The sequence below is a fragment of the Setaria italica genome, chromosome VIII (assembly GCF_000263155.2).
Source record: "Setaria italica strain Yugu1 chromosome VIII, Setaria_italica_v2.0, whole genome shotgun sequence".
Taxonomy (NCBI): domain Eukaryota; kingdom Viridiplantae; phylum Streptophyta; class Magnoliopsida; order Poales; family Poaceae; genus Setaria; species Setaria italica.
The window spans coordinates 7108004-7133187 of record NC_028457.1 but is presented as its reverse complement, the minus strand read 5'-3'; the positions used below and the strand labels follow the sequence as shown (position 1 = coordinate 7133187).

General features: G+C 42.1%; 2 protein-coding genes and 2 long non-coding RNA genes across 6 annotated transcripts; 2 read left to right on the top strand and 2 right to left on the bottom strand.

Annotated features, from left to right (window-relative positions):
• The first annotated feature begins 4027 nt into the window (after positions 1 to 4027).
• Positions 4028 to 5244, top strand: LOC101784405. Its single transcript, XR_001164700.2, has 3 exons — positions 4028 to 4179; positions 4308 to 4364; positions 4893 to 5244. It is a non-coding gene; the product is annotated as an uncharacterized LOC101784405 (long non-coding RNA).
• A 9606-nt stretch (positions 5245 to 14850) lies between these two features.
• Positions 14851 to 18150, top strand: LOC101782657 (the record flags this gene model as incomplete). Its single annotated transcript, XM_004980219.3, has 7 exons — positions 14851 to 15046; positions 15750 to 15930; positions 16050 to 16191; positions 16682 to 16773; positions 16867 to 16937; positions 17092 to 17319; positions 17899 to 18150. Coding segments are annotated over 7 exons (1047 nt in total), but the record flags the coding sequence as incomplete, so codon positions are not given.
• A 985-nt stretch (positions 18151 to 19135) lies between these two features.
• Positions 19136 to 20183, bottom strand: LOC101782251 (tubby-like F-box protein 7). The gene is made up of 2 exons (XM_022829463.1): positions 19974 to 20183; positions 19136 to 19722 (listed from the first exon to the last, which is right to left on the bottom strand). Exons 1-2 carry the CDS (start codon positions 20181 to 20183, stop codon positions 19159 to 19161), a joined length of 774 nt encoding a protein of 257 aa, XP_022685198.1. The 3' UTR covers positions 19136 to 19158.
• A 631-nt stretch (positions 20184 to 20814) lies between these two features.
• Positions 20815 to 24887, bottom strand: LOC101784134. Of its 3 annotated transcripts, XR_001164622.2 has the most exons (5): positions 24430 to 24887; positions 24156 to 24321; positions 23142 to 23553; positions 22218 to 22277; positions 20815 to 21312 (listed from the first exon to the last, which is right to left on the bottom strand). It is a non-coding gene; the product is annotated as an uncharacterized LOC101784134 (long non-coding RNA). The 3 variants fall into 3 exon arrangements; XR_002678900.1 differs by having other exon boundaries at positions 24161 to 24886; XR_001164621.2 differs by having other exon boundaries at positions 24156 to 24884.
• Positions 24888 to 25184: the final 297 nt, after the last annotated feature.

The following is a 25184-nucleotide window of genomic DNA, read 5'->3' as shown; positions in this document are numbered from 1 at the left end:
CCAGAGCCTGTAGATGCCATCTGTAGTCGTAGATGTGTTGATGTAGATGAAGTAGGTCTTAATCTTCACCAGATCAGGAACTTTTGCTCCTGGTCGATGAAGAAATTGATGTCGATGATGAGCAACAGCCTCCTGGACGTCACCCTTGATGAACTCAACGTAGAACGTGGAGATCGAGCTTCCAACCCCTCCATGCCCTAATCGATTGGTGTTTAAACTAATAACGAGATTGGATTTTAATTGATGCACGAGCACCCCAAACTCATATATATTTGGCACTGTAGGGCCGGGGCCGACTCCTAGTAGTAGGACACGTTAGGTGTACCTCCCAATCATGGTACCATAACTAAATTGGCATGTTTATCTGTTAATAGGTGGATTTCTTTGCCAAGTTAATCAACGGCTGTTAGCCAAGATCACAAATATCCAACATTCTCAAACTTGATCGAACGCTAACAACTTATGTTCTCTTTAAACATATGTTCACACTCAGTACAACAGTAAGAACGGACCAATGCATCGTCAGTAGTCATTAACCGCTACTGGGACCCCATTACCCAAAGTTCACTGCAATACCTCGATAGAACGATTATTAAATTATCTGTAGTGCCCAAAACATAATAAGCTTACACCAAGATATCTTTATATCTAATTGAATGATATATCTTTTGCAGCATATACTTATTGCTACTTACTTATAAAGTAGCATTCACTTAGAGTATTAGGATAATAAACTTTTTCCTTCTTAATCTTAGGATAAACTTAATTGACCATGAGACTCTAAATCATGGTGAGCTACAAGCTTAGTATCTTAATTTTCCTTTGGAATTACTATCGTATTGTAGACCCATTATATTCCACTGTTTTGACTCCATCAGAAATTTCTACTAAAACCCATACTTATAGGTTTAATCTCATGGGCTCAATTATAGCCTCTTTAATGTAATTTCCCAAACAAAATTGTAGCACTTTTCTTTTGTGCTTAATTATTGTATACTACATTTTGTGGTGCGGTTAGTCAACTAATGAGAACCCTCATCAGAATTTAGTAGTTTGTAATGGAGGTAAACTAACTTATAGCACAAACTAAAATATTATGAGAATTGCTTTCTTGATTCACTGGTGCAGAAGACTAATATGCATCTCCTCAAGAATTCTCTTCCTCCTTTGTGAGCTCCCACTGATCTCTGCATTCCTTTAGAAATACAGCTTTATTGTCTCAATAATCTTAGTGAAACAATTAGATTAGTAGAGATGATATCCCTAAAACTAATTAGGGTATTCATAAATGGTAGCACTTCTAATTTCTTTATCTTTAGCAGGGCATTACTTTTGTCGTGCTTAAATACCAATGATGAATCTTCCTTTGCTAATCTTGCCCACCACAGTGATGGCCAGAGACTGAACTAGAGTAGCAAAGCTATGGTTAAATATTCACAATCAGCAATGGTCAGAATGATAAATATAAACCATACTTCAAAAGTCTCTGGCTCCATTGACCTAGTCCACATCAGCGATGGCCAGAAATGAACCAGAACAACAAGAGCCTTGTGAACATGTACCCATTAATCAGCGATGGCTAGAAATAATGAATAAATATCACGCTAACTTATTTGAGACAATTGGTAATTATGGAGTATTTCTCCTATCACAATGGTATTTATTTAGCATGCCTCTAATTATATTCACCCTTTTCTTTATGCTGATTTTCTATTTCAGCCTTTTGAATATTGAATCCATTCTTAATGGGCAAATGAGATCATAGTGAGAAAAATCATAGCTTCTTTATTGTCTTAGCGTATTTCCCTTAATACAATTAGTGCAATGTACTAATGGATGGAGTATCTCTTTACTGAAAGGATGTTCCATTCTCCTCTTCGAATTGTTGTCTAAACGAAAGTGAGCCACAATTCAACAAAGGTCTCATCATTTCCTTATGCATACACACCACATAATTATACCATTTAAAAGAGCACATAAAAAACTTTTATTTACCAAATAGCAAGACAAATAATAACATCGATAAACTTGATGATGATCTTATTAATACCATGAAACATAATGTGACATAATAATGAAACAAACTGAAGTTTCTCTTAAACTATTTATTACATCATCAAGCTAAATATTGGAGTCACTAGCTAATTCTAGTAAGGATCTCATAATGCTTTGGACTTCAACTTTATCCATTAGCAATATTTTGCTCCCCTTCTTATGGATCTTTTATGCAAAATCTGCAAGTGATGTGCACAATTGCACCTTAGTCCACCATTAAGGGAAAATAATTTGCTAAGAAACTTAGCCATAATGAAACAACATTATCAACATGATTTGCAGTCACTTACTTAAGGATCTACTTCTTCATTATTTATGAAGCTAACGAGATCAAGAATGCTCCAAGTCTCCTTATTAGCATTGTAGCTAGTCTTGACGGGAGCATAACGAGGTGGCAAAGATGACATAATACTTTCCACAAGGAGACCATTAGAGATGTCAACTCCAAGTGATTTTTAACTCATTTTCCATATCAAATATGCTCAAAATATGTCTCATGACTCCACCTTGAACATCATAACGTGAGGACATTTTCGTAAGCAGGACATTGGAATACATCTGAAAGGAACTCTTACAATTTTCCTCAACTGACTTTAGTAGTTCCTTAGCATCCAACTCCCTTCCATCTTTCTTATCAGGAATTCCTCCCCTTATGCCTATTAAGATCGATTCCTTAATGATCCTTTTGACAATTCTGTTGGATTTCTCCCGCTTCTCAATGTCAATAGTGTAATTCTCAAACTCATGAGCATATTCCAAACTATCAGACATAGTGAGAGCAATAGGCTTATCCTCACATAATGCATAATCAAAGTCAAGAATCATGAGAATGTCTTGCACATCTCTTTTCTAGGTATGAAAATTATTGCCATTTAGAGGAATCATGGCTCTTAGTAGGACTGCAATATCCTCAACTGAAAATTATAATAACGTAATGTTTTAGTAATAGCACAATAAGATGCACATGCACATAAAAGCATGAAATTAACCCTACTTTGGTCGGATTAATCACATGCATATAAGTTTCAACTTGCATCACCTTTGGGCAGAAAACAAACAAAACTTAACATTAACTCATAATTAAAACAACTTTGGTCAGAATTAACTATGAGTGTACTCTAATCAAACTTCTCTTTGGTTCCATTCAATTAGAGAGCATCTTAATTGTACTTGGTGAAAAATATAAAGCAAATTAATGCAATATTTAACATAATGGAAACAATAAAAAAACTAACTTATTCTAAAATTAATCTCAAATTTAAACTTAAACTTATTCAAATAATTCCAATAGAGCACAAAGTATTAATGAAATAAATTGCACTATAAATTAAAGGCTCATAAAACATAAATTTCAACTTATTAAATAGTGAAAACATCATGAAATTCAATTTCATTGAAAATAATAAGGCTCATAAATCTTATAGATCAAAACTTAAATATAATTTAATTGAAATTTTCCAAAATTTACTCTTAATTAGCCTTAAAGTTTATCAATATATGGGAAGTAACTTATTTACAAATGAGAAATATCCACCATTGTATAGCAATGAACTTATTTGCATATGTAAATAGTATATAAATCGAATTTGTGATATAAACATTAAATAACTTAATACTCAACTTAAATAAAAACTTATGGGAATTAAATAATTAGAAAACATAAAATGTAAAGACAAAACAACATACGGGCCGAGAAAACCTCAAAAACAGCCCGAACCAAACTTTGATCCACAGCGGCCCATGGCGCGCATGCATTGGAAACACTCCACGCAGCCCGTTCCCCTCAGCCCAACTTCCCGACATCTCGGCTTGGCTCCGCCCATCTAACGGCCCAGCCTGGCCTACTCATGGCCTGCCAGCAGCCCGGCTGGATTGCTGCACGGTCCGCGAGCGACGGTAGCCGCTGATGGCTGATCGGGTGGCTTTGGGCGAGTCCGTCCCGGGTAAAACCCGAGCCGGCGATGGGGAAACCTAACTCACCCGGCTCACTCTCCCTCAGCCGCTCTTTCTTCTCCCCTTCTCTCCTTCCCCCGACTCCATGCGAGCGTCGCCGCTGCCGGGATTCCGCCGCCCAAGCCGTAGGCTCCATCGCGGGCCCTCTGGTCGGAGGACGCGTGCGACTAGGTTGCTCACACCTCCATGTGAAAGAAGGAGTAGTTGTTCTTTTGTTGCAAATTTCTGGACGTGACGATGCACTTATGTTTGGGGGCACAAAATGTGTATACTGATTAGTACCTCTACTTTTATTTCAGAATTGATTCATAGTTGGGCAAAAGAAGGTAGCCATGCAGGCTTTTTCTCTATGGCAGGTTTGTTCCAGAATTTACCTATTTTCCTTCTATACTTTGTTGTTACACATTTCGTTGTCGCAGACGCACCCCCTTTATTGGATCTGTGTTTTTGGCGGTGCATTTCTCATAACATCTGTGTACTGTACAATATAAAGGTATTAGATGGCATGTGATTTTTTAGTTTCATATTTTACATGCTTTGAACATTGCAATTTCATTAATTTTAATATTTTTTTTAAAAAAAGCAATTCTCCTTCTGTCTTAACAAATTTCCTGTTTTGTGTTCACTAACTATTATGTTTGGGTTCACAATAGATTAGCACTGTCCTGTTCATTTTTTATAGCTAGATTCCATTGTTTCTTTTTTATGCACATTCCATAGTTGCTATTGTGCAATTTGACTAGAAGCTTGGCTGACACTTAAAATAACTTACCAGTAGTATATATGAATATTATACTTCTCACAGTTGTACAATTTTAATATTACCTTGAAGTGCAATTTTTTATATGATAGACTATATTGTTTTTGTCACCTTTATGATGTAGGGATTCGTTGCTGTTGTGAATTGTGATGGATGAAGCCACAAAGCTATTGTTTTGGAGCTGAGTGTTAGATGAAATAGGGAATCTGAGAGGTGAGGCAAGTTTAGAGCTACCTCTCAAGTCTGAATAAATCATGTGTTTTGCTACCTGAGACTTGTGTTCAATCCTTTGTATCCATACAGTAACTTTAGATACCTAGATTCTGTATGGGAAAATGGTTCATGATGTGGATAGTGTATATATCTTCAATTTAGATTGACCTTTCTTGGATGATTTGTTCAAAAAATTCTTGATCATATGAAATAGCGTTGTAGACATTATCCTATAATATATAGTCAAACATGTGTAATTTATACTGATTTGTTCCTCATCAATCGATTGAGTTTTGAGGAAAAAATATCTTGTGGGTTGATTTATGCACTCGTTCTGTGCTTGTATGTGTAGCAAACATCTTGTGTGATATATCAAAATTCAGATCATTCCTTGGTTTAAACTTTTTAATTTCTCCAGCGATGAAATGAATCATGAACTGACCCCTTGTGCTATTAACTTGTGAGCTCTTAGTATTTTTTTACATTCTAGTTACTGTCCATATTTATTTTTTAGTATAGCCTAGTCTATGATTCAACAGGCAAGAGTAGTTTGCCATTATTGCCTGGTTGCTAGAAGCTTAGTTTAGTTGACCATGAATTGTAGGATGGTACCCAAGACGGCAAGACACATGCACCCCCCAAAAAAAGACATAATCCAAAAAAGAAAAAACACTTACCTGTGAAAGTATTTCTTGGACTGTGAATTGTAGGATGGAAACCAAGACTATCATGTTTTGGTCTAATGAAGAACTGAATGAATGGAAAGTGCTACAGTACTAATCCGGCCTTCACATCTCCTGAGTACATGACGCCAGGTAAATGTGTCAGACACTAGCATTAGTGTCCCATGATAGATTTTGGGAAGAGTAAAGTGCATGGCTGGTTCTTAACCTTGTCAGACTGTGTCACTTAGATCCACATTCACTTAAAATGCATATCTAGCTCCCTAAATTTGGGCTCAGGTGTCACCTAGGTCTATGTACTCTCAAAATGCATATCTTACTTCCTAAACTTGGTTTCGGGTGTCATATAGGTCCCTAAACCCTTGAAATGCAATTTCATCCCACTAATGGAACTTGATAAGATCACATTTTATTCTTTCAAGCAAGCCATTACTTTAATTAGCATATTTTGACTTGTTTATTGCCGTTCAACTTCTCCTAATATTCATCTAATAATTTATTTTATAAACCCCTAATTTTAGTTTAGTAAGTGCAACTTCGAGTTATTCAAATTTGGACAATCTTTCAAGAATAATAGCGCACATGTCATATACACCTAGCAAGTTAAGATATTGCCTCCAAAGTAAAGATTATCAATCTTTCTGGATTCAGCACATCAATATTCTCCACACAGTTTGAGCTGAAATTCACTTTATTTGGCTATAATTAAATTGTATCTATGTAAAAATAAGTTTTAATCAATTTAATTGCAATGATAATGCTTTTTTTAGAGAGTATATGGACCTAGATGACACCCAAAGCTAAGTTTAAGGGGCTAGATCTGCATTTTACATTTTGAAAGTATAGGGAGCTAAATGACACCGAGCCCAAGTTTAGTGAGCTAAATGTGCATTTTGAGAGTACGGGGACCTAAGTGACACAGCCGGATAAGTTTAAGGACCGATCATGCATTTTACTCTTTTGGGAATGTGCTTTTTTATTTGTTTATGAACTGCTATTTGTTCCGTAGGCCAAATATCTCTTTTTGTCCTAGCAAATATTTGACTCACAGCAAAGCCCAATTTTTCTCTTGAATTATTAATGTGATTGGACTGACATGAATGCAATTATTGGTTGCCATGTGCGCTCTCAAATATACAAAGTTCAGGTTTCTTTTCCCCTTGCACTGGAGATCGTGGATCTTCTTGTCAGCAGAAAAAAATTACCTGTATCTTTTTTACTTTGCTGTTTTTTGGATCTTTTTTCTAGTCTAGTGTGCAAAGGAAAAAAAAAGCCAGGTGCTTGCTTTTTTTTCGCAGATTAGTTACTGTGTCATGTCTCTTTGTTAATTGTCGAGATGGTCTGGGAGTAATCCCCCCTCCCTCTCTTCCTATGTAAAAAACGATATGGAACATGACCTTTATTGGGGCTTTTTTGTTTTAAAGGCCCATCCAAGATTTTTTCTAAAAAAAACTCAGCCCAAAAAAAAGAGGGCCCAAAAGTTGAAAAAACGCAACCCAAAAATAAACCACCGGATACACCTTGAACACTCCCGCCCCTTTGCTTAACGGGTCCTGTTTTTGGAAAAGTGATTGAGAAGAAAGTAAATCTCAATCAATTCCGATGAGTAGACCAGCTTAACGGGTCCACGGGTCTTGTTTTGAAAAAGTGATTGAGAAGAAAGTAAATCTCAATCAATTTAGATGAGTAGACAAAAAAGAATAGCTGCCCTCCCTCCCCAGCCGTTGGATCTACCATCCACGGCTAAACAAAAGTGATTGACAGATTGACAAAACTCAATCGTTTGAGTATAGACAGTCTCAAGGAAAAAAGGGGTATCTAGGTCCCAAGATGATGCTATTAAAATCTATCGATGCAACAGGTGGTGGCGTGCCGGCAAACTATACTACTATTCACAGTTTGAGACTCAATTGTTATTGGAGCGGAAGAAACACTTGAGATTCTTCAGATTTCGTGGCACATGGCCGGGATCATGGTACACATGCTGGTATATGTGCAATACCTTCAGGTGTCAGGCATTTAGGGCATGTTTGGCTCCAGGGTGCTAGCACCCGTCACATCGGATGTTTGATATTAATTAGGAGTATTAAATATAGTCTAATTACAAAACTAATTGCACAGATGAAGTTTAATTGGTGAGACGAATCTATAAGTCTAATTAGTCCATGATTTGACAATGTGGTGCTACAGTAACCATTTGCTAATGATGGATTAATTAGGCTTAATAGATTCGTCTCGTGAATTAGACTCCATCTGTGCAATTAGTTTTGTAATTAGCTTATGTTTAATCTTCCTAATTAGCATCCGAACATCCGATGTGACACTGCTAAAGTTTAGCACTTGGAATCCAAATACCTCCTTAGTTGACCCAGGGATGGCGGAGGACAAATACTTATTGGGAGTGGATGTGTGTGGGGGCTTTCGGCTGATCGAGATCAAATAAATACAACACGCGTATTACATGAGACATTCTTTGAACTCGCTAGCGCTAGCTAGTCTAAGCTGATCATCATAATAGACCTCAAGTTGTTTATATGGCAGTGAGAGAGGCTCTTAGATCATGGCAGCGCAACAAGCTAGAGGCGCCAATAGGCAGCGGGTGCTCTGGCGCGGAGAGCAGAGGCCAGTGGAACGCTCAGGGTAACTTGCTGACCACAATCGGTACTCGTATGCGAGGAGATGAATTAGACAAATTTAAAATTAAAATTTATGGCTTCCACTATTTGCAAGAACACTACAACTACTCTAAATGGATGAGCATAGGTGTTACCGGTCGTTTAACACCAACCAGTACTAAATTATTTTGCGTCAAAAAAATAAAGAAAAAATTTGTTGAACAGCCGGGAGGCTCCCACAAGTCACGCGATTTTCACGCGTAATATGCGTGCGCGCGGTGGCTAGGATTCAAACCTACGACATCCTGCCTCGCGCGGCCCTACCTTACCATCTCATCTACACATCATATGTGATGGAGTTAGATATCTTTTTCTTTTTAAGTAACCTGTGGAGGAGCCTTTAGTACCGGGTCATAACACCACCCAATACTAAAAGTGATTCTTTAGTACCGGGTGGTGTTATGGCCCGGTACTAAAAGTTCTCAAGTTTAAGTACCGGTACTATAAGGTACGGGACCCCCAAATTTAGACCCGATACTTAATAGTAATATTAGTACTGGGTAAAAAAGTGACCGGTACTAAGGCATAGGACATGATGAAAGATCATTTTTCTAGTAGATGGTTACCTTTATAGCGCAAGTCGCTGTGCAAGCCATAGTTGGTGTCTTTCAATTATACTGCGAGTACTGCTCGGCTGCACCCTGCCTCAACTGAACTCCAACGCCACCGACTACATACATGTTTTCTTTCCTAGGATGGGGTTTCAAATGGAAAAAAATGACGGACAATTGAATGTGCAGACAAATTGCATGAAATGCCTCACAGTTGGATGAAGATTGAGATATGGACTATGGAATTGGGGTTCAGATGAACCAGGCCATGGAATTGGGGTTTAGATGAACCAGACCGTTCAGATGAACCAGGCCATGGAATTGGGGTTTAGATGAACCAGACCATCTCAATTCCATAGTGATGAAGAAGTCTGGAAAAATCACAACAACTGCATATTCACGGTCAATGAAATGCGTGAAAGTGACGATCTCACCGGTTTTTTTCGATTGGAAGACCTCACTATATGCGGTCTCCATTGTTTTGTATTAAATTCTCCAAATGTATGCATTGCATTTGCAAGACCCTAATGCCTACAAACTAGTTAGCTCAAGGCTCAGGGGCTGCGTGACACGTGGTTATTATATATTCAAATGTTTACATTTTTCTCAGAAGACGTCAAGCAAATGATGATATTAACCCTCAACTACTTTCTTCGATTCAACATAAAGTCTGGGGGCTATACCCAATGGGTGCACCTTCATCAAGTGCACGCCATTGAGCATTTTTTTACAAGAAAGATGTACAAGGTCAAAATAATGACCCTCAGCTAGAGGTTACAAATCAGCTCAAGGCTCGTGGGCTACACTCATTGGGTGCACCTGCTCAGTGCAACCCAATGAAGCTCAACAAATCAAGGATTGAGCACATCATAGGTTGTTGTAGCCTTGATGAAGAATCTTAAAGATCCAGCCAAGACAAGTTCTTGGAAAGAGGTAAAATTACTTGGCAAGGATCTAAAACGTACTCACGAAGCTACATGACTCGACTATAAAGAGCTTGGGGGGCTTCTCGGACCAAGATGCATGTGCCTACTTACGTGGCATGGACTACTCTGGAAAGGAGATATGACAGCCTGCATATTCAATATGGAGAATACGATGTAGGATGACGTAGTTGATTATACTAAAGATAGAACTAGTTGGATAGAAGGAAAGTATTTATTTGTAACATGATTAGAACCTCTCCTGTCTTAACTGAATAGTATTCATTAACAACTGACATATAACCATGTCTCTGATATATAAGGTGAGGGGACCAGCTCAAAGCATCAACCGATCACAAGGGAATATTAGAATACAATCCACCAAACATGACGTAAGGTATTTCGTTACTTAGCGGTTCAAGTTGTCTGAATCCACCAAACATGATGTAAGGTATTTCGTTACTTAGCGGTCCAAGTTGTCTAAATCGTGTCTCGCATTCACCTTCGAGATAATGATCTCGGCGAAACCCCTCCGATCAGTCTACTATATCTTGGGGAATCCCTCGGTAGGAGTTGTCCCCCAAGAAACAGTACGGGGCCACCAATGGTCCTATAGTCAACGCTTTAAAATACTAAATCAAACATTTCTATAAACCTAGTTCAACAATTATGACATTTTGCATGCCAATTGTTGAGAGAAACAAACAAAACAATCTTTGAATAAAGAAAGGTTTACTTGCTTGAAAGACTTACAAGACGAGAATATGTCAAAGTCTCCAATTGTCCACGGATCTTTTATTATTATTGTAAGCAGTGGGTACAATTTTAGGAGAACGTTCGCTAGGTCAAGACCCCGTCCCACAATGGTCACAAAAACAGTAACAGTAATTTTTTTTGCAAAAAAGGCCAATCAGGAATTTATTATTGTAAATGAATTGCCTATCACAAGCGAAATATATCCATAATAAAGACAAGAACACACTATATATATATATATATATATATATATATATATATATATATATATATATATATATATATAGGATACCCTGTATGATACCTGGCTACATAATAAGCTATTCCGTACCCGAGCCAAACCGACGCACCCGCGGCGCGGGAACCCGCTCCGGTGTCCGGTCGCTTCAGCTCGGATCTGCCCCCCCAGCTCGCGGTTAGTTTTTCCCCCAACTTCCCGTTCGTAGCACGACGTCCCACCGAAACTGCCGCCAATAGCCACATGGACCGAGAGGCCTTCTTTTTAGCGAGCTTCTGATTTCATCGCCGGTTGCCTCCTCCAATCCCGTTTCTGCTCTCGACGGCGGTGGCGCGATGGCTGCCCCTCCCTCCTCCTCCCAGTTCCAGCCTCGGCGTCATCCTCACCTCGCCGTGCAGATCCAAGGCAGCCGCCCTCGTGTTGGTTCGGCCCGGATCTATGGCGGCCCTATCCCTTCCTATGCACGGCGGTGAGCACCTCAGGCGGCGCGAATGGTGGCCCAGCAGAGCTCACTCAGGTAGACGACGGGACAGACTACGGGCGCATGGGGGTGAGTGACGGGGACGACGATCTGGGTGGGCGGATCCAGCCCGGCACGGCGGTGCCCCCTTTCTCCACCCGATGTGCAGCTGGAGCTTCCCCAGGTGTCGACCTCTGCGTCCCAAGCACATCCACCTATACGAACGACGCTCTAGGTTAGTCCCAACTGCATGCCTCCATCCCTAATCAAATTTACAGATTCAATTATTTTTCGTGCAAGATATCTTACCTGCAGCCTCTTCTGCTTCCTATGAACGAATCCACTCATTCTCCTTCGAGATTGGGGTGCAATTTCAGGTTTTCTGTCCGCCCACCTTCGCTGGCGCACGCGGCGAGTTCAACGAGACGGGCCATGGCCGCCGCCGGCTAAAGCTGCCTCGATGCAAGTGGCCCCTGTAGACGATGAGAGCTGCAGTAGGTGAGCTATATCCATGTTTAGTATCTGCCTCGATCAGATCTGAGGGCATTAACAATTACACTATGTAAACAATCATTTGTTATGTGAACCATACCCAAGTTTCGTATTTGTTTTTTTTTCCAAAATACAATTGTTTGATTGTTTATTTATTCAATACTTTCTCCGCTCTCAGTTCACCCCCTCAATTGTGCATAGCCTGAGGACAAGGAACAATTCTGCTGCACCTCCGCCTGTCTAGGACTTCCTATTTCGTGCTCATGGTCATGGCTCTCCTTGGGAAGCACAAAGCACAGCTGTAGGCATGTGAGGTGAGATCTCATATCTTAGTGATGGCTCACCTTATGAATTTTTTGTTGTTCCTTAGTCAAAGTCATGCTTTACCTGATTACTTTATTACACTTTCAGTAGTTTTATATCAACCAATTATTTGTCAGTAGGAAAATTGTATAGTAATTGGATTTATTGTCCTTGTGTGCTGGCTAGCGCAGGTGGATTTCTTCAACTAGGGCTGTCACTATTCTAGTAGTTCTGCTTCAGAATTCATTCTTTCTATGTGCCATATGGAGGAAGAATGTGCAGAAATGAAGCACTTCCTTTGTGCTAACCATAGCTGTTTACATAGTATATCCCATCCTTTGCTTCCCTGTAGTAAATTTCGACGTATAACCAAGCCATAAATGGCTAGTATACGATGATGGCTACTTCCCTAAGTAGTTGGGGTGGATAGCTGTAGTGCCTCCCATGGACTTTCCATGACACCTAAAATAGTTTACAAATCATGCCTTGACTTTTATTAGTGCGCAAAATGCTCATGAAATTTCCCCACGAGGAGCCAAGATTTCCATTTAACTTAATGTAGCCAATTGTTCAGTTTGTTGTGGCAAATTCACCTACCAGAAGTTGTGCCGGATTCCTAGTGTAGCGTGAGGCATGTACTGGCTTTATCTGCTCATGCATAGAGTTCTACATATAGTGAACTTGAATTTTGAGTTTCTCCTATGATTGCAACCTTCATTCAATTGAACTTGGAGATTGATAGGCATGAAATGTGTACCTTTTTTGCCACGGAATGTGTTGGATTAAATGCTTTTAAATTTTTTTTATCAAACCTTACATCTTCTGTCATTTTTTTTTCTAAATCTGCTTTATATGGCAAATAGCCCATTGTCAGCAGTTTTTTCTACAACAATTTTATCTTGACCAATATAATGGAATTTGGTATCTGAAATCTGTAACAAAAGAGATATGTGCCTGGTAGCTTTTGATTAAATTTACTCCAAATATGAGCACTGAGCTGTTCTCATTGTAGGATGCCGCCATGTATAACTATCTGTTGGTTATCTCTCCGACTATACTGATTTTTTTATTTAGTATATTTGACATGGAGGTGGGAAGAATATTTTATTCATAAATTCATTTGTTGGCATGCCACATTTTTCTGTTGTTGCTCTCAACTAATAAAGTAGTACTAAGTAATAGCTGTGGTCTTGCAGAATCATGTGGATGCTTGAACCTGTAATGTCTTTTAACATGCTTTCAGATAAGTGCGCTCCACTAAACAAAGATATCTCAGGTGTTGGAATGCCATTCAGACCTGTGTACTGTGAGTTAAATAATTTGCATCTTCAGTTCAGTTGAGTAACATTGTATTGTTCATAAATCCTATTGGTGGTGCCCATAACAGATGGCTGCAGCTTGTCATGTCCTTGTTGAATATGCTGACACCACAACAGATAAAAATTTGCAGGTGTGGTGATATTGTTGCACTAGCATGTATTTTATAGTAATTTGGCACAAAATTTCCAACCTTGTTAGCTGGCTTTTCAGGCAACCGATTACCCAGATCAAGCTGTGATGGCGAAGACTTTGGTGGGAAAACATCTTAATGGTCTCCCTACATGCAATGGAACTTGGATGCAGCTATGAAAATCTATAGAGATGATGTTCTACTGATTTCAAGTTACCTGTTGGAAACTTTCTACTTGCAAAGCAATTTAGTCAACATGCTGCCATGTTGTCAAAAGTTTAAAGCACAGAGTTTGATATTGGTCCATAAAACGAAGAATTTAATCTTCGACATGTCTTGAAGAAACATTACTCAGTAGCCTTATCCTCAATGCTCGTAAATTTTGTACAAAAGTATCTGTCTCTTCCAGTTCACAAAAGCAATTTCATCGAAAGTCAGATGTTAAAGTGTGACAACAAGCTATTCTGTTGATTTCATATGAAATTGGAAATTGTTAACTCCTATGCCTACGGTTGAAGCCTTGAAACGATCCAGCCATTGAAATAAAGTTTTCGTCACCAAAACCCGATTCAAATGGTGAACTCCAGGATTTTGGGACCTTGGAACCGTAAATTAAAACCCTCTATATTAAAATGACGTGCGTTAGCTACCTGCCTACCAGACATGTTGGGCCCACCTTATGACAACAACAGGATTCTTGCCCACGTTCGGCAGTCGGCCCACCAGAGAGGAAAAACTAGCGCGGGGCGAGGGGAGGGCCTCGCCGCCTCGGTGCGCTCGGTGTCGCGGGAATGGCTCGGGTACGGAATAATTCCGTACCCATGTACCAAATAGCGGAATCGTGTGTGTGTGTATATATATATATATATATATATATATATATATAGGATAGTACTATTTGGTAACATAGGTACGGAATAAACTATTCCGTACCCGAGTCACCCGCGGATCCCGCTCGCACCTTCTCTGCCGGTTTTTTTTCTCCCGCTTCCCCGTTTTTTTTTCCTCCGAACGTGCGTCTTCGGTCGTGGGGGTCCGTTCAGTTCCCGTAGCGGACGCCGCAGCTCGCCATTCGCCAACCCCCGCCGCCGTCTCTCGCCAACCCCCGCCGCCGCCGCCGCCGCCTCCCAGTGCTGTTCCCCCTCCCTGTCCTCGTTGCGTTCTCGCTGCCGCTCCCCATCCACAGCCGCCGTCGCCTCTCCCCATCCGTAGCCGCTGCCGCCACTCGACATCGGAACCGGCCGCCTACAATCGCCATCCGCAGCCGCCGTCGCCTAGCGGACGCTGCTGCTCGCCATTCGTTGCCGTCGCCGCTGCTCGACAACCTCCACCGCGTGATTCCGTTTGCGTTTGGATTCCTCGTCGTCCTCGGACTCCGACAACGACAAGCGGCCGTGCCCCTCGGCGCCCGCCGCCGAGGTCAAGCCCTCCTTCTCCGACTCCGCAGCTGCAGCGGCCGCCGAGGCTAAGGCCAAGGTGTTCCGCCTCTTCGGCCGCGAGCAGCCCATCCACAAGGCCCTCGGAGGAGGCAAACGTAAGGCTCTGCTTCATGCTCTGAATCACGCTGTTTTTTAATTGTTTTGACTTGAAATCGGTAGATCGGATCTGCTTGCGTGGGATCTGGACGGGATTGAAGCCTTGGGTTGCAGGTTAGATCTGATAGGTTTATGCCTTGGATTCAATACAGCTTGATTGCATTGTGGTACACGATCTGATCTGTTGAGCTTGTCTGAAACTAGCCTTCCAATATTTTTTCAATTGTCTGGTAACAATAGAATTCTATTGCCTATTGCGTTTGCAACTGCTTACATAGATGACGAGGATCCCTTGCTTATGAATGCTTTGTCGTTTGGGCCAGTGCATTTTGGAGGTGTTATATGTTCTTGTATGGGGGTCAATACTGTTGGGGTCTTTTGGTTTCTTTGCATTAAGATGGTGACAAATTGAAGTTTCTTACGAAAAGAATCGATCAACTGCTTTATTTCACATTGTGTTTGTCTAAAACATAAGGCCTTGCCTTAGAGAGGTTGCGATACTATCTTATTGCACTGTGTCTTTGCACCTGATTGCATATTTACTTAAATGACAACCAGAGCACTCTTTGCTTGCAAACATTTTTCTTTGTGAAGTTAATTGTCTGTTGATTGAGCTATAATGGGAATTGTTTGACCTGATTTCCTGATTATCTACTATTATACCTGCCATATTCATATTGATTGCTGTTCTTTATTTTGCAGCTGCTGATGTATTGCTGTGGAGGAACAGGAACATCTCTGCTGGAGTACTTGATGGTGTCACTGCAATCTGGATCCTCTTTGAATGCCTTGGCTACCATCTTCTGACCTTCAATTGCCATGGTCTCATATTCTCTCTGGGTGTTCTCTTTCTCTGGTCTAACGCCTCCTCGTTCATCAACAAGTAAGATTTCAGCTTATTGTGATATACTGCACAGACTTAAAAGGATACAAAGTTTGTTCATCGCAAGTTACATGGATATAGAATTAGTTAATGATGTGAAATCCTGCCCTTGATTTCAGGTCTCCCCCACGGATCCCAGAGGTGATCATTCCTGAAGATCTGGTTGTCAACATTGCACTATCTACTCGCTATGAGATCAACAGGGCCTTTGTCAATCTTCGCCAGATTGCTCTTGGTCGGGACATAAAGAAGTTCCTTATGGTACGTCTACTATGTGATTGCCTGTGCTGATCACTGGTGCATGCTTCTTCTTTCCTGTAGCTAGTGTATGTATCCATTTTACGATTATCTCGTATGAATGCAAACATACCCTATTATCTCGTATGAATGCAAACATACCCTCTTTCCTGTAGCTTTAGAAACGTTGGACATTATTCCTTTTTGACAAGGTTATATGCAGTTTTGAGCTCTTTCGTAAAATTGGAGATTATTCCTGAACTTTGCACTGCTCATTTTTCTTCAAAAACTTAAGCAGAGGCGAGCTTAATTGCCTAGTAAAGCCAGCCTGTCTGCCTGTGTTTATAATTTTATATCCATAAGAATGCTTCTGATTTCTCAGAGCTATATGTCATGCCAGTGTATTATCAGTTTGTCTTTTATCTTTGCTCCAAATCAATGCCATCACTGTTGTTTCTCGAATACTGGAAATACTCATTGGTGCAGAGACAAATTTTATTTTATTTTGAATCAGGATGCCGCAGCAGGTGGCAGTACCATGGAGATGAGGATGCGGAACAGTGGGTGTTCGCAGGGACGTACGCGGATGAGCTCTTTGAAAAAGAGGTCAGTGAATCTGGGTTCCTCCCAATGGTTGCAAACGATGATCCTCTCTTAATCACCTATCACACATGCCTTTATCTGTGACTATGGAACTAGCTGGCTCAATGCTACAATGGATAGAATGAAGATTTTATGTTCCCATGAGCCACATTGCATAAATTTGCAAGGTAATGTTGACTAAATTCTGTTCAAACATGAACCAAGATTTGAAAGGTTATAACTCTTTTGCTCCTATAATTTTGTAGGCATCCATGCTTTGGAGAAGAAGGTTGACTGCACTAGCTTATGAATTCCCTGACATTGAACTCATGTTACTTGCAGATGGTTCAGCATGGAGTTTACAACCAAGGGATGGGCTACATGCAACCACAGGTTATGTATCCTACTTCTATTTGTTAGTGAAACAATGCTATAGTAAATCTCTGATACTAAACATGTCACAAAATTTCAAACACTACATTATTTCACTGGCAATTTTCTCCCTGTACACAATCAGTATCACAATGGGGATACCTGAAGGGCAAAAACTGAAGACAGAAGCAATTTATGGTAATCTTACTGTTCCCTGAATCCTTTTCTTTTGTTAGAGATTCTGTACACAGATAATTTGCCACATTAGTGCATTTTTATTTTCATGATAAACACAAATTTGCTACCTCTCCCTCTTAAAATCTGTATCTGTTTATCAAGGGAACCTAAGATGCATATTTAAGCTCCACAGCATGGCTCCTGCTTTTTTTTGTTCTGACAATTGCTTCATTCTCTCCTGTGGACTCCGGTGAGCTAGGGAAGTCTCTACATTGCTTCCGTGTTTATTGGCAGAAAACTGAAGGCACCTAAAAAGGGTGTTTTAACTTTTTGATATGGCTACCTCTCAGATGTAAATTGGCTTCCAGGAGAATAGTTCACTTATAATGGTTTAGGGCTTGCTTTTGTCTGTATATTCAGAATGATTTGACCGTTGCTATTTTGACAGCCTTTTACATTCACATATCTGTATTATGAAGCATAAATATAATGTTAGTCCTGCTTGGTTGTCCCTCTCTTTTTTCTCTTTGCACCATTTTTATGCACATAGATAATTTTATGATCCATCTATTCATATTCTTGTTAAAAATTTTCATGCAGTTTTGGGTGCATTGAGTTTACACAAGGAGTGCATGTGGGACTCCTCTCATCCAGGGGGAGCTGCTAGACTATCAATAGCCATCGGTGTCTACATTATGTTCTACGAGTACTTTTGTTTTCATTTCTTAGCAATGTAATCGCCTATGCTGTAACCGTATGTTCCAAACTCTTTCTTCTTAAATGAAAGGCAGTGCTCCTGCCAATGTTTTGAAAAAACTGTGGAGCACCCTCCTGGAGTCCTTCCCAGTACAATGCAATCTTGTCCTGTCATGCTCGTGGGCACTTTGATTTTGCGATCTTCATCTGTTGAATGCTAAAAATTTCTCAGTGGAGGTTCTTATATGTTGGACATGATTTTGCGATCTTCATCTGTTGAATGCTAAAACTTTCTCATTGGAGGTTCTTATATGTTGGACATGTCGTGTCACAATAATTTCAACATGAGCTGGCAATCACAAAATCATTGTATTCAAATAGCAATATGTTTGTAGTTGAATTAATTGTCAGTGAAGCTGGGCAACATATGCTCACTCGGAAAAGGGTTTGAGCAGATGACAGTTGGTGCGGGAAGGTTATATGGTATCCAAGCTAATTGTCTGGTCAGCTGGCTGATTTGTTTATTGGTTTGAACCCAACGAATTGTTTAAAAGTTTATGCATCTGGCATTGCTCATCCACGAGACATAATTCTGAAGCTGGGATTCGCTCAGATATATATGCTAGTGCACAGCTGCAGCTGCTGATGGCGACCGGAAAACCAAGAGCTGCTGCGGAGGGTCGTCCATCAGGATCAGGATTAGGATTAAACCAATTTTTGTTGCTTGCTTACACAATAATCATCAAGCTAACAAGCCAGCCAGCCAGCAAACCTCATCAGCATCAGTCGCTGTATCAAGTTGTTATTAATGGTATGGACCAGCACTAGAAGTATTCACAATCATGATGACGAAAACCCCTATCAATCTAGTAGCAGACAGACAACTCAATCATTCCAAACCCCAACCGGATTTCCTGACTTTTCAGCGCAACTACACAATCGATCTTGCATACCCAGCAGCAGGCAGCAGCAAATAAAAAGGTCAACAAGCTTACCATTACAACTCAACACTTCTTCTCATGTTGATTGCTTCCCATTTGGACTTTAAAGCCATTTTTCAGGACAAAACAAGACTTGAATCAACAGCTACTAGCTGTGCTTATCACATCAAGACATTGCATCTACCTGCTCTAATCGCTGCTATGCTAACCCCATCTATTGATCTTATTCACAGGCCAGCTTCGTGTCAAAGCTGGTCAAACATATGGCGAAGGCCTGGAAAGCCGACAGCGGGTACCGGTAGTCCATGGTGAACGTATCCTTTGCAACTTTGCCGAATTGCAAGATCACCATGTCGTGGCTCGACGACGCCTGGGGCTGCGGCGTCTGTCGAGCAGGAGGTGCCGAAGCCCCTGCTGCGGCTGCCTGTGCCGCAGAAGCTATCAGCTGGAAGTTCTTGACTGATGCCACCGTCACACGGCCACGGAAGTTGAGGCACCAGCATTGCAGCTGCTCGTGCCACCTCGACGCCTTGTTGCACAGAACCAGGGGCCTCTCCTTGTCTGCGTCGTCGTCGTCGTCGCCGCCGCCTCGCTGATTTCCTCCGCCAAACTCCGAGTACCGACAACTGCTCAAGTCCATGGAGCTGTCTGCGATGGAGTACTTGGAGAAAGAAGTTGCTGTGCTGTGGAAGGACTCGGGAGGAGCTCTTTCGGTTGCCCAGGCACAACACCGCCAGGCTCCCTGCTGGTCGGGGCGGTTCCAATAGATGGCCGTGAGGTGGACGGCCTTTCAGCGCGGTTGTTGTCGCCTGTAAAAAAAAAACTGACGAAGGGAAATTGGTCCATCGCGTGTGCGGGCAGGGTGAACCGGGCAGGCGCGCTGGTCCGTGGGGGCTCGGGTACGGAATAAAACTATTCGGTACCCAGGGTACAGAATAGTTATTCGGTACCCGAGTCCACCCGCGCACAGCCCCCGCACGAGTCTCCGCACCTCCCCAGTCGCGTTTTTTTTCGGTGCGAGCGCCTCGCCCGCCTCGCCTCCTCCGTGCGCAACGCCGCCAAGTACTTCCCGCAGCTCGCTGAATCCTCCGCCACCCTCGCCGAGGTTGAGGTCTCCGGCGTGCTCGCCGAGTCCGTGGCCGCCATCGCGTCGGCCTCCGATGCCGTGTTCTCGGCCATCGAGTCCATCTCGTCGGCCGCGACCATCGCCGTCGCGTCTTCGTCCAAGAAGCCATCAGCGAGCCTCATCTCTCTTGGTCACGAGGAGCAGCAAGGCGGCTGCTGCCTCCTCCGACGAGGACAAGGAGATGGCAGCGCTCGACAGGTTGGAAGGACTCGACGAATGCATCGCCAACATGGAAGCCGGGAGTGACAAGGTGTTCAGGAGCATCCTGCAAACCAGGGTCGCACTCCTGAACATACACACCCAAACATTGCTGATATAATTTGGACAAGGTGTGAGAATATGTAAGAATTAGCTTAAAGGATCGCATCCCTATGCAGTGTTCGGTACATGATTTCAGTTGTGCTTGTTTCAAGATGGATAATGTGATGTTGCAGACTGAGGAAATGTGTCCCCAGCCATTTTTCAACTCACGCTAACATGAGAAAACTGATGATTAGGTTCCACTCATATGCAGTAGCAGCTTGTTTTCACTGAAATAGTTTGTTTCTTTGAATTTCTGTGCTGCTTAGAGGCTTAAAAATGTTTCTATCCCTCCCTCTGTCCCTCAACGTGCAAAGAGACAAAATCAGTATTAGCAATAATCGAGCTCTTGTTTTACTGTGGAAATATTTGGCGTAATTTTATCTAGAGTAACAGAGCATCACAAACACGAAAAGTAAAAGGCGTACATCCACAAATATGGCACTTCAGATATACGACAAAAAAGGTGAAACCTTGTGCTACATTACTGGTGTCACATTTCCATTGCAGTAGCAAGAGGAAAGCAATAGTGATAGGAAAGCCAGGTGCAGCGGCCTCGTAGGAGAGGCATACATGCTTAAAACAGAACAAAAAACTACATCAAGACATGTCTCCTCAAAAGTGTACTACATGGTAACAAATGACTCCAGCCACACCTATCTCGCGAGCCAATTCTCGCATAAGCTTTGCGAACCGCCAATTGCCCCGACAAGATACACAACATTTCAGAAGACTATTCAAGTAGACATAGAATGTGAAATCTGTAGAGGTACAAATGAATAAAAATTGAAATAGGAAAAGGTTGTAATGAAACAAAAAAATTTGATAGAAAAAAGGGTGATGATCATCTCGACGGTATTGAAGTATTTCGTCAGGCAGCGTGACAATCTTGTTCTGCTTATGAAAAGTGAGGTAGTACAATGTCTCAGCACGCAGCTCTTTGGATCGATCCTGAAATTAAATACATATAGGCATGCAAAGTGAGAAATGACATACCAAAAAAGATCTTTTTCATTGCCTGGTGAGAATGTGCAGAAAAGCAAGATCTTTTTCATTGCCTGGTGAGAATGTGCAGAAAAGCAAGATCTTTTTCATTGCCTGGTGAGGTTCATAATTGCAGTCTTTCTTCTGTTTCATGTTTAGCAGTTACAATAGCCTATGGTAGTTCTGCCAACTTCAAGACCCACTTTTAAAAAAATAGTTAAACAAGTAAAACTTATAAGGAGCTAGTCATGTGCTAGGATTTTATATACAAATACTTAGATGTATCTAATGCACCAAACAGGGCAGCACAGGAAGCCGCAACATGCTAGCTATTTGGTAGTTCCTTTTGTTTTTGTGTTGTGAGTAGTTCCTTTCTCCTTCCAAACATGATGAAGTGAGTATTAAATTATAAATATGGATTTGATCTTTTGATGGGATCTACTTTATACTACTATTTGCTGGTAGCCATGCTTAGCAATTTAGTAGCCCTGACAAAGAGGAATAACAAGGCATGTGGTGCAACAGTTAAGAATATTCTCGGCAATAATTGTTAATTTTTATGTGAGTTCTGACATTAACTTTTTGATGTTACTATGTGTACCATGTGATGTCTTCTCTAATGGTTTATGTTCAATGCATCAACTCTGGCCTTTCTGTTGATTCCACTTCTCCAGACTCCAATGGATATTGCTCACATAAGCAGGAAACGTGGATATTGCTCACATAGCAAATGAATGTTTATATACTGTATTAACTAATGCACTAAAACCTCAAGGACATGTGGACATGCCTAATTTGATCAAGCGGTTATCAAGACACCAATTTCATGAATATAATGTTAAATAACAGAAGCATATTGTGGAAGAAAGGACCTTCTAGTTGAGCAGTCACATAGTCATGCCTGCCGAAGATGCTTTGACCCTCTCTCCAATCTGCACACACAGGGAAATTAGTAATGAATAATAGAGTAATCATGTGCACGTCACTAAATTAGGTTCCTCATTGCAAATAACAAATGTACTGGCAAAGACACCTATGCTGATGTACTCATGATCTGCACTGAGAATTGAAAAAAATATTACAAATTTTTCAGACTACACAGTACACACAAGTGCCAGAGATAACTGAGAACAAAGAAATCAAGTATTGAATGCAAATGGCAATCAAACTGACATTTCGAAAAAAACAAATAACATTGCTCACAAAACAAATAATTGTTTATATATTATAATTACACATGCACTAAATCTGAAGGACATATGGTTGTTCACAAAACAAATGATTGCTCACTAAACGTCTGTTCGTCTCCCCAACGTCAGTTTTGTGCGACGTGCGGTGAACCAGGTGAAAACCCATGCGAAGGAGAGGACCTAGCTTGGAGTGGTTCTTGAAGGAGTTTGCAGAACATATCTTCACTCACATGAGAGTTTAGGAGTAGGAATCAATTAATCACTCAGATGATAAGAGAAGAAAAATTAGAATACCAAAATCAGAATAGGAAATCTATGCATCACTGGCTAGAGTGGTTCCTATCAGCATTCTTAAGAGAAATAATAGATCTAACTGGAAAAATTATAAATCCAATTCAAAATTGATTACACGCTAAGCCCAACATATCCAGACACAAATCATGATATCCTATTCATTAGAAAGATGATAGCTGTGTTGAGGAGCCTGGTCGCAATTCCCATTACCAGAAATTATCAAACATAAGAACAATTGTAAAGTTCAACAAGCCTAAAGAGCTCAAATTATGGAATATGAAAAATAAGAATAGGGATATGAAAAATAAGAACCTCTCGTGCTTTGTCCAGTACGGATTCGATGTTGCTGTTCTTGGTCTTGCACAAGATGATGCGTCACTAGCATCAATCATGTGCTGGCTGTCGCTAGATCTGTGTTGCCCGCATCATTAAGGATCCCTGCCAGCAAGGCTGTCAGGCAGCTTGCCCACCGAGCAAGCCATCGGCTGCGCCATGTAGCAGTTGCTGCGCAGCCGAAACAAGCAAATCGACTGCTTGAAGCATCAATGTTAGCACAAAATGGAATCAGCACTGGGATGAAGAAGTAGGGTCTGGGACGGCGGGCCCGAAGTCTGCAGTATCTCTCCGGTCCAGGTCTCTTCCGCATTTGTCATCCTGGCCGCGCCTTTGTACACCCTTGGAGCTCATTGCTCTCGGCCTCTTACCTAGCCCCTAAGGCTTCAATCTGCAGGCATACAGAAGAGAAATGAGTTTGAGAATTTAATAAGTCATTCACGAGATCAACAAATGGCAACAGCATCCATGAACCGAAGATTCACTTGCAAGATAAAAAACAACAAAACAAACAAACAAGGCAAGGTAAGAGTTGTCTGTTTCTTCTACACTAATATAGAACAATTATAATTCCTACATTACTGGGAGATTTCATTGGAGGATTGCAATTGGACTAGCGAGAGTGTATACATGTCTAAGAAAACATATAGGTTGTATTATAACACTAGCAGCATCGTAGAACATCTGGTTTTCATCAATTAGTTCAGACTTAGAAAAATAGAAACTTAAACCAAATATTCTGTCCAGCTCAATTGACATTTACAGGTTACAGAAACAAGAATCCAATAATCTGGATCACAAATTCACAATACAAGCTCCGGCACCAACCCATGATGCAGAATCTCAGGGAGCAACTCAAATCGACTATGTAGATATGGTTCTGACTTTCTGAACAATCGAATTGTCCACTGAACCACATACGTGTATGCAGAACAATGAAAGACCGAGCTGTGACATCGAGGAAAGGGGAAGGGGACTGAGGAGTTCAACGACCTCACCACTGCCTCCAATGGAAAGCCACCCGATAAGAACGTCGTAGCAGGGAGCTGCCGGACCAGTCCTTGCCGGATCCGTGCAAGATCCAGACTTCGGGCCTGCGTGAGCGAGCTCCGCAGTGGACCTGCGGGACCTCCAGCCTGACAACCTTGGGGCGGAGGGCCTGTGGGCAGCAGCGACACCGGCGTCAAGCTTGGGGCAGAGATGGGCTTGAGCGGGGGTGTAGCTCACACAGCGGCAGCCGCGCTCGAGCGGGGGAGGAGAGGACCACCTGTGGAGGACGACGAATCGGCGCGGACTGGCTCGAATCGGCGAAGGACAGGCTCCAATCGGCCGGCGGCACTTGGGCTCGGGAGATGAATGGGCGGCAGCGCTCGAGGCCTCGAGCTTCCTTCTCCAGCCACGCTGCGAATCGGCCGGGGGATAGGCATGCTCTACACGAGCAGAGGTCGGGGCGGCGCAGATCGTCGATGGAGCGAGCGGCGGATGCGGGGGATGCCGAGCGGCGGCGGCGGCGGCGAGGGATGGCGACTGGCGGTGACGCGAGGATCAGAGGACGCGACGACGGCGGAGCGCGGCGTGCTTAGGGTGTGGGAGCGGCGGCGGCGGGGGATGGCGAGCGGCGGCGCGCGGCGTGTTGAGGGTCTGGGAGTGCCGCTCGGGGAGGGATGGCGAGCGGCGGCGGCGGGTGGGATGGCGAGCAGCGGCGGCGGGCGGCGGCGGCGGGGAGGGATGGCGAGCGGCGGGGATGGCGGGCTGGGCGGTTCCAGGAATGGAACGGGAGGATGTTGACCCACGTTCGGAGGAGCTGATAAAAAAAATCGGAAAATCACGTTCGCGAAAATAAACTGGACCGGCGTGAAGCGGAAACCGGCCGCCTGACCGCACCGATTGGCTCGGGTACGGAATAGATTATTCCGTACCCAGGGTATTGTATAGTATAATCCTATATATATATATACTACAGTAAAGAGGTAGACTTGCAAGAGTTGTAAGGCAAGATAATAGGTCAAAGTCTCCGCTATC

Bases quoted from the DNA above. Each gene is read 5' to 3' on its own strand.
- LOC101782251 (XM_022829463.1), bottom strand. From the start codon at position 20,183: ATGAGGCTCGCTGATGGCTTCTTGGACGAAGACGCGACGGCGATGGTC. The intron at 19,723-19,973 runs GCGAGGCGGGCG...CCGCGCTGAAAG, and splicing joins CGGCGTTGCGCACGGAGGAG to GCCGTCCACCTCACGGCCAT.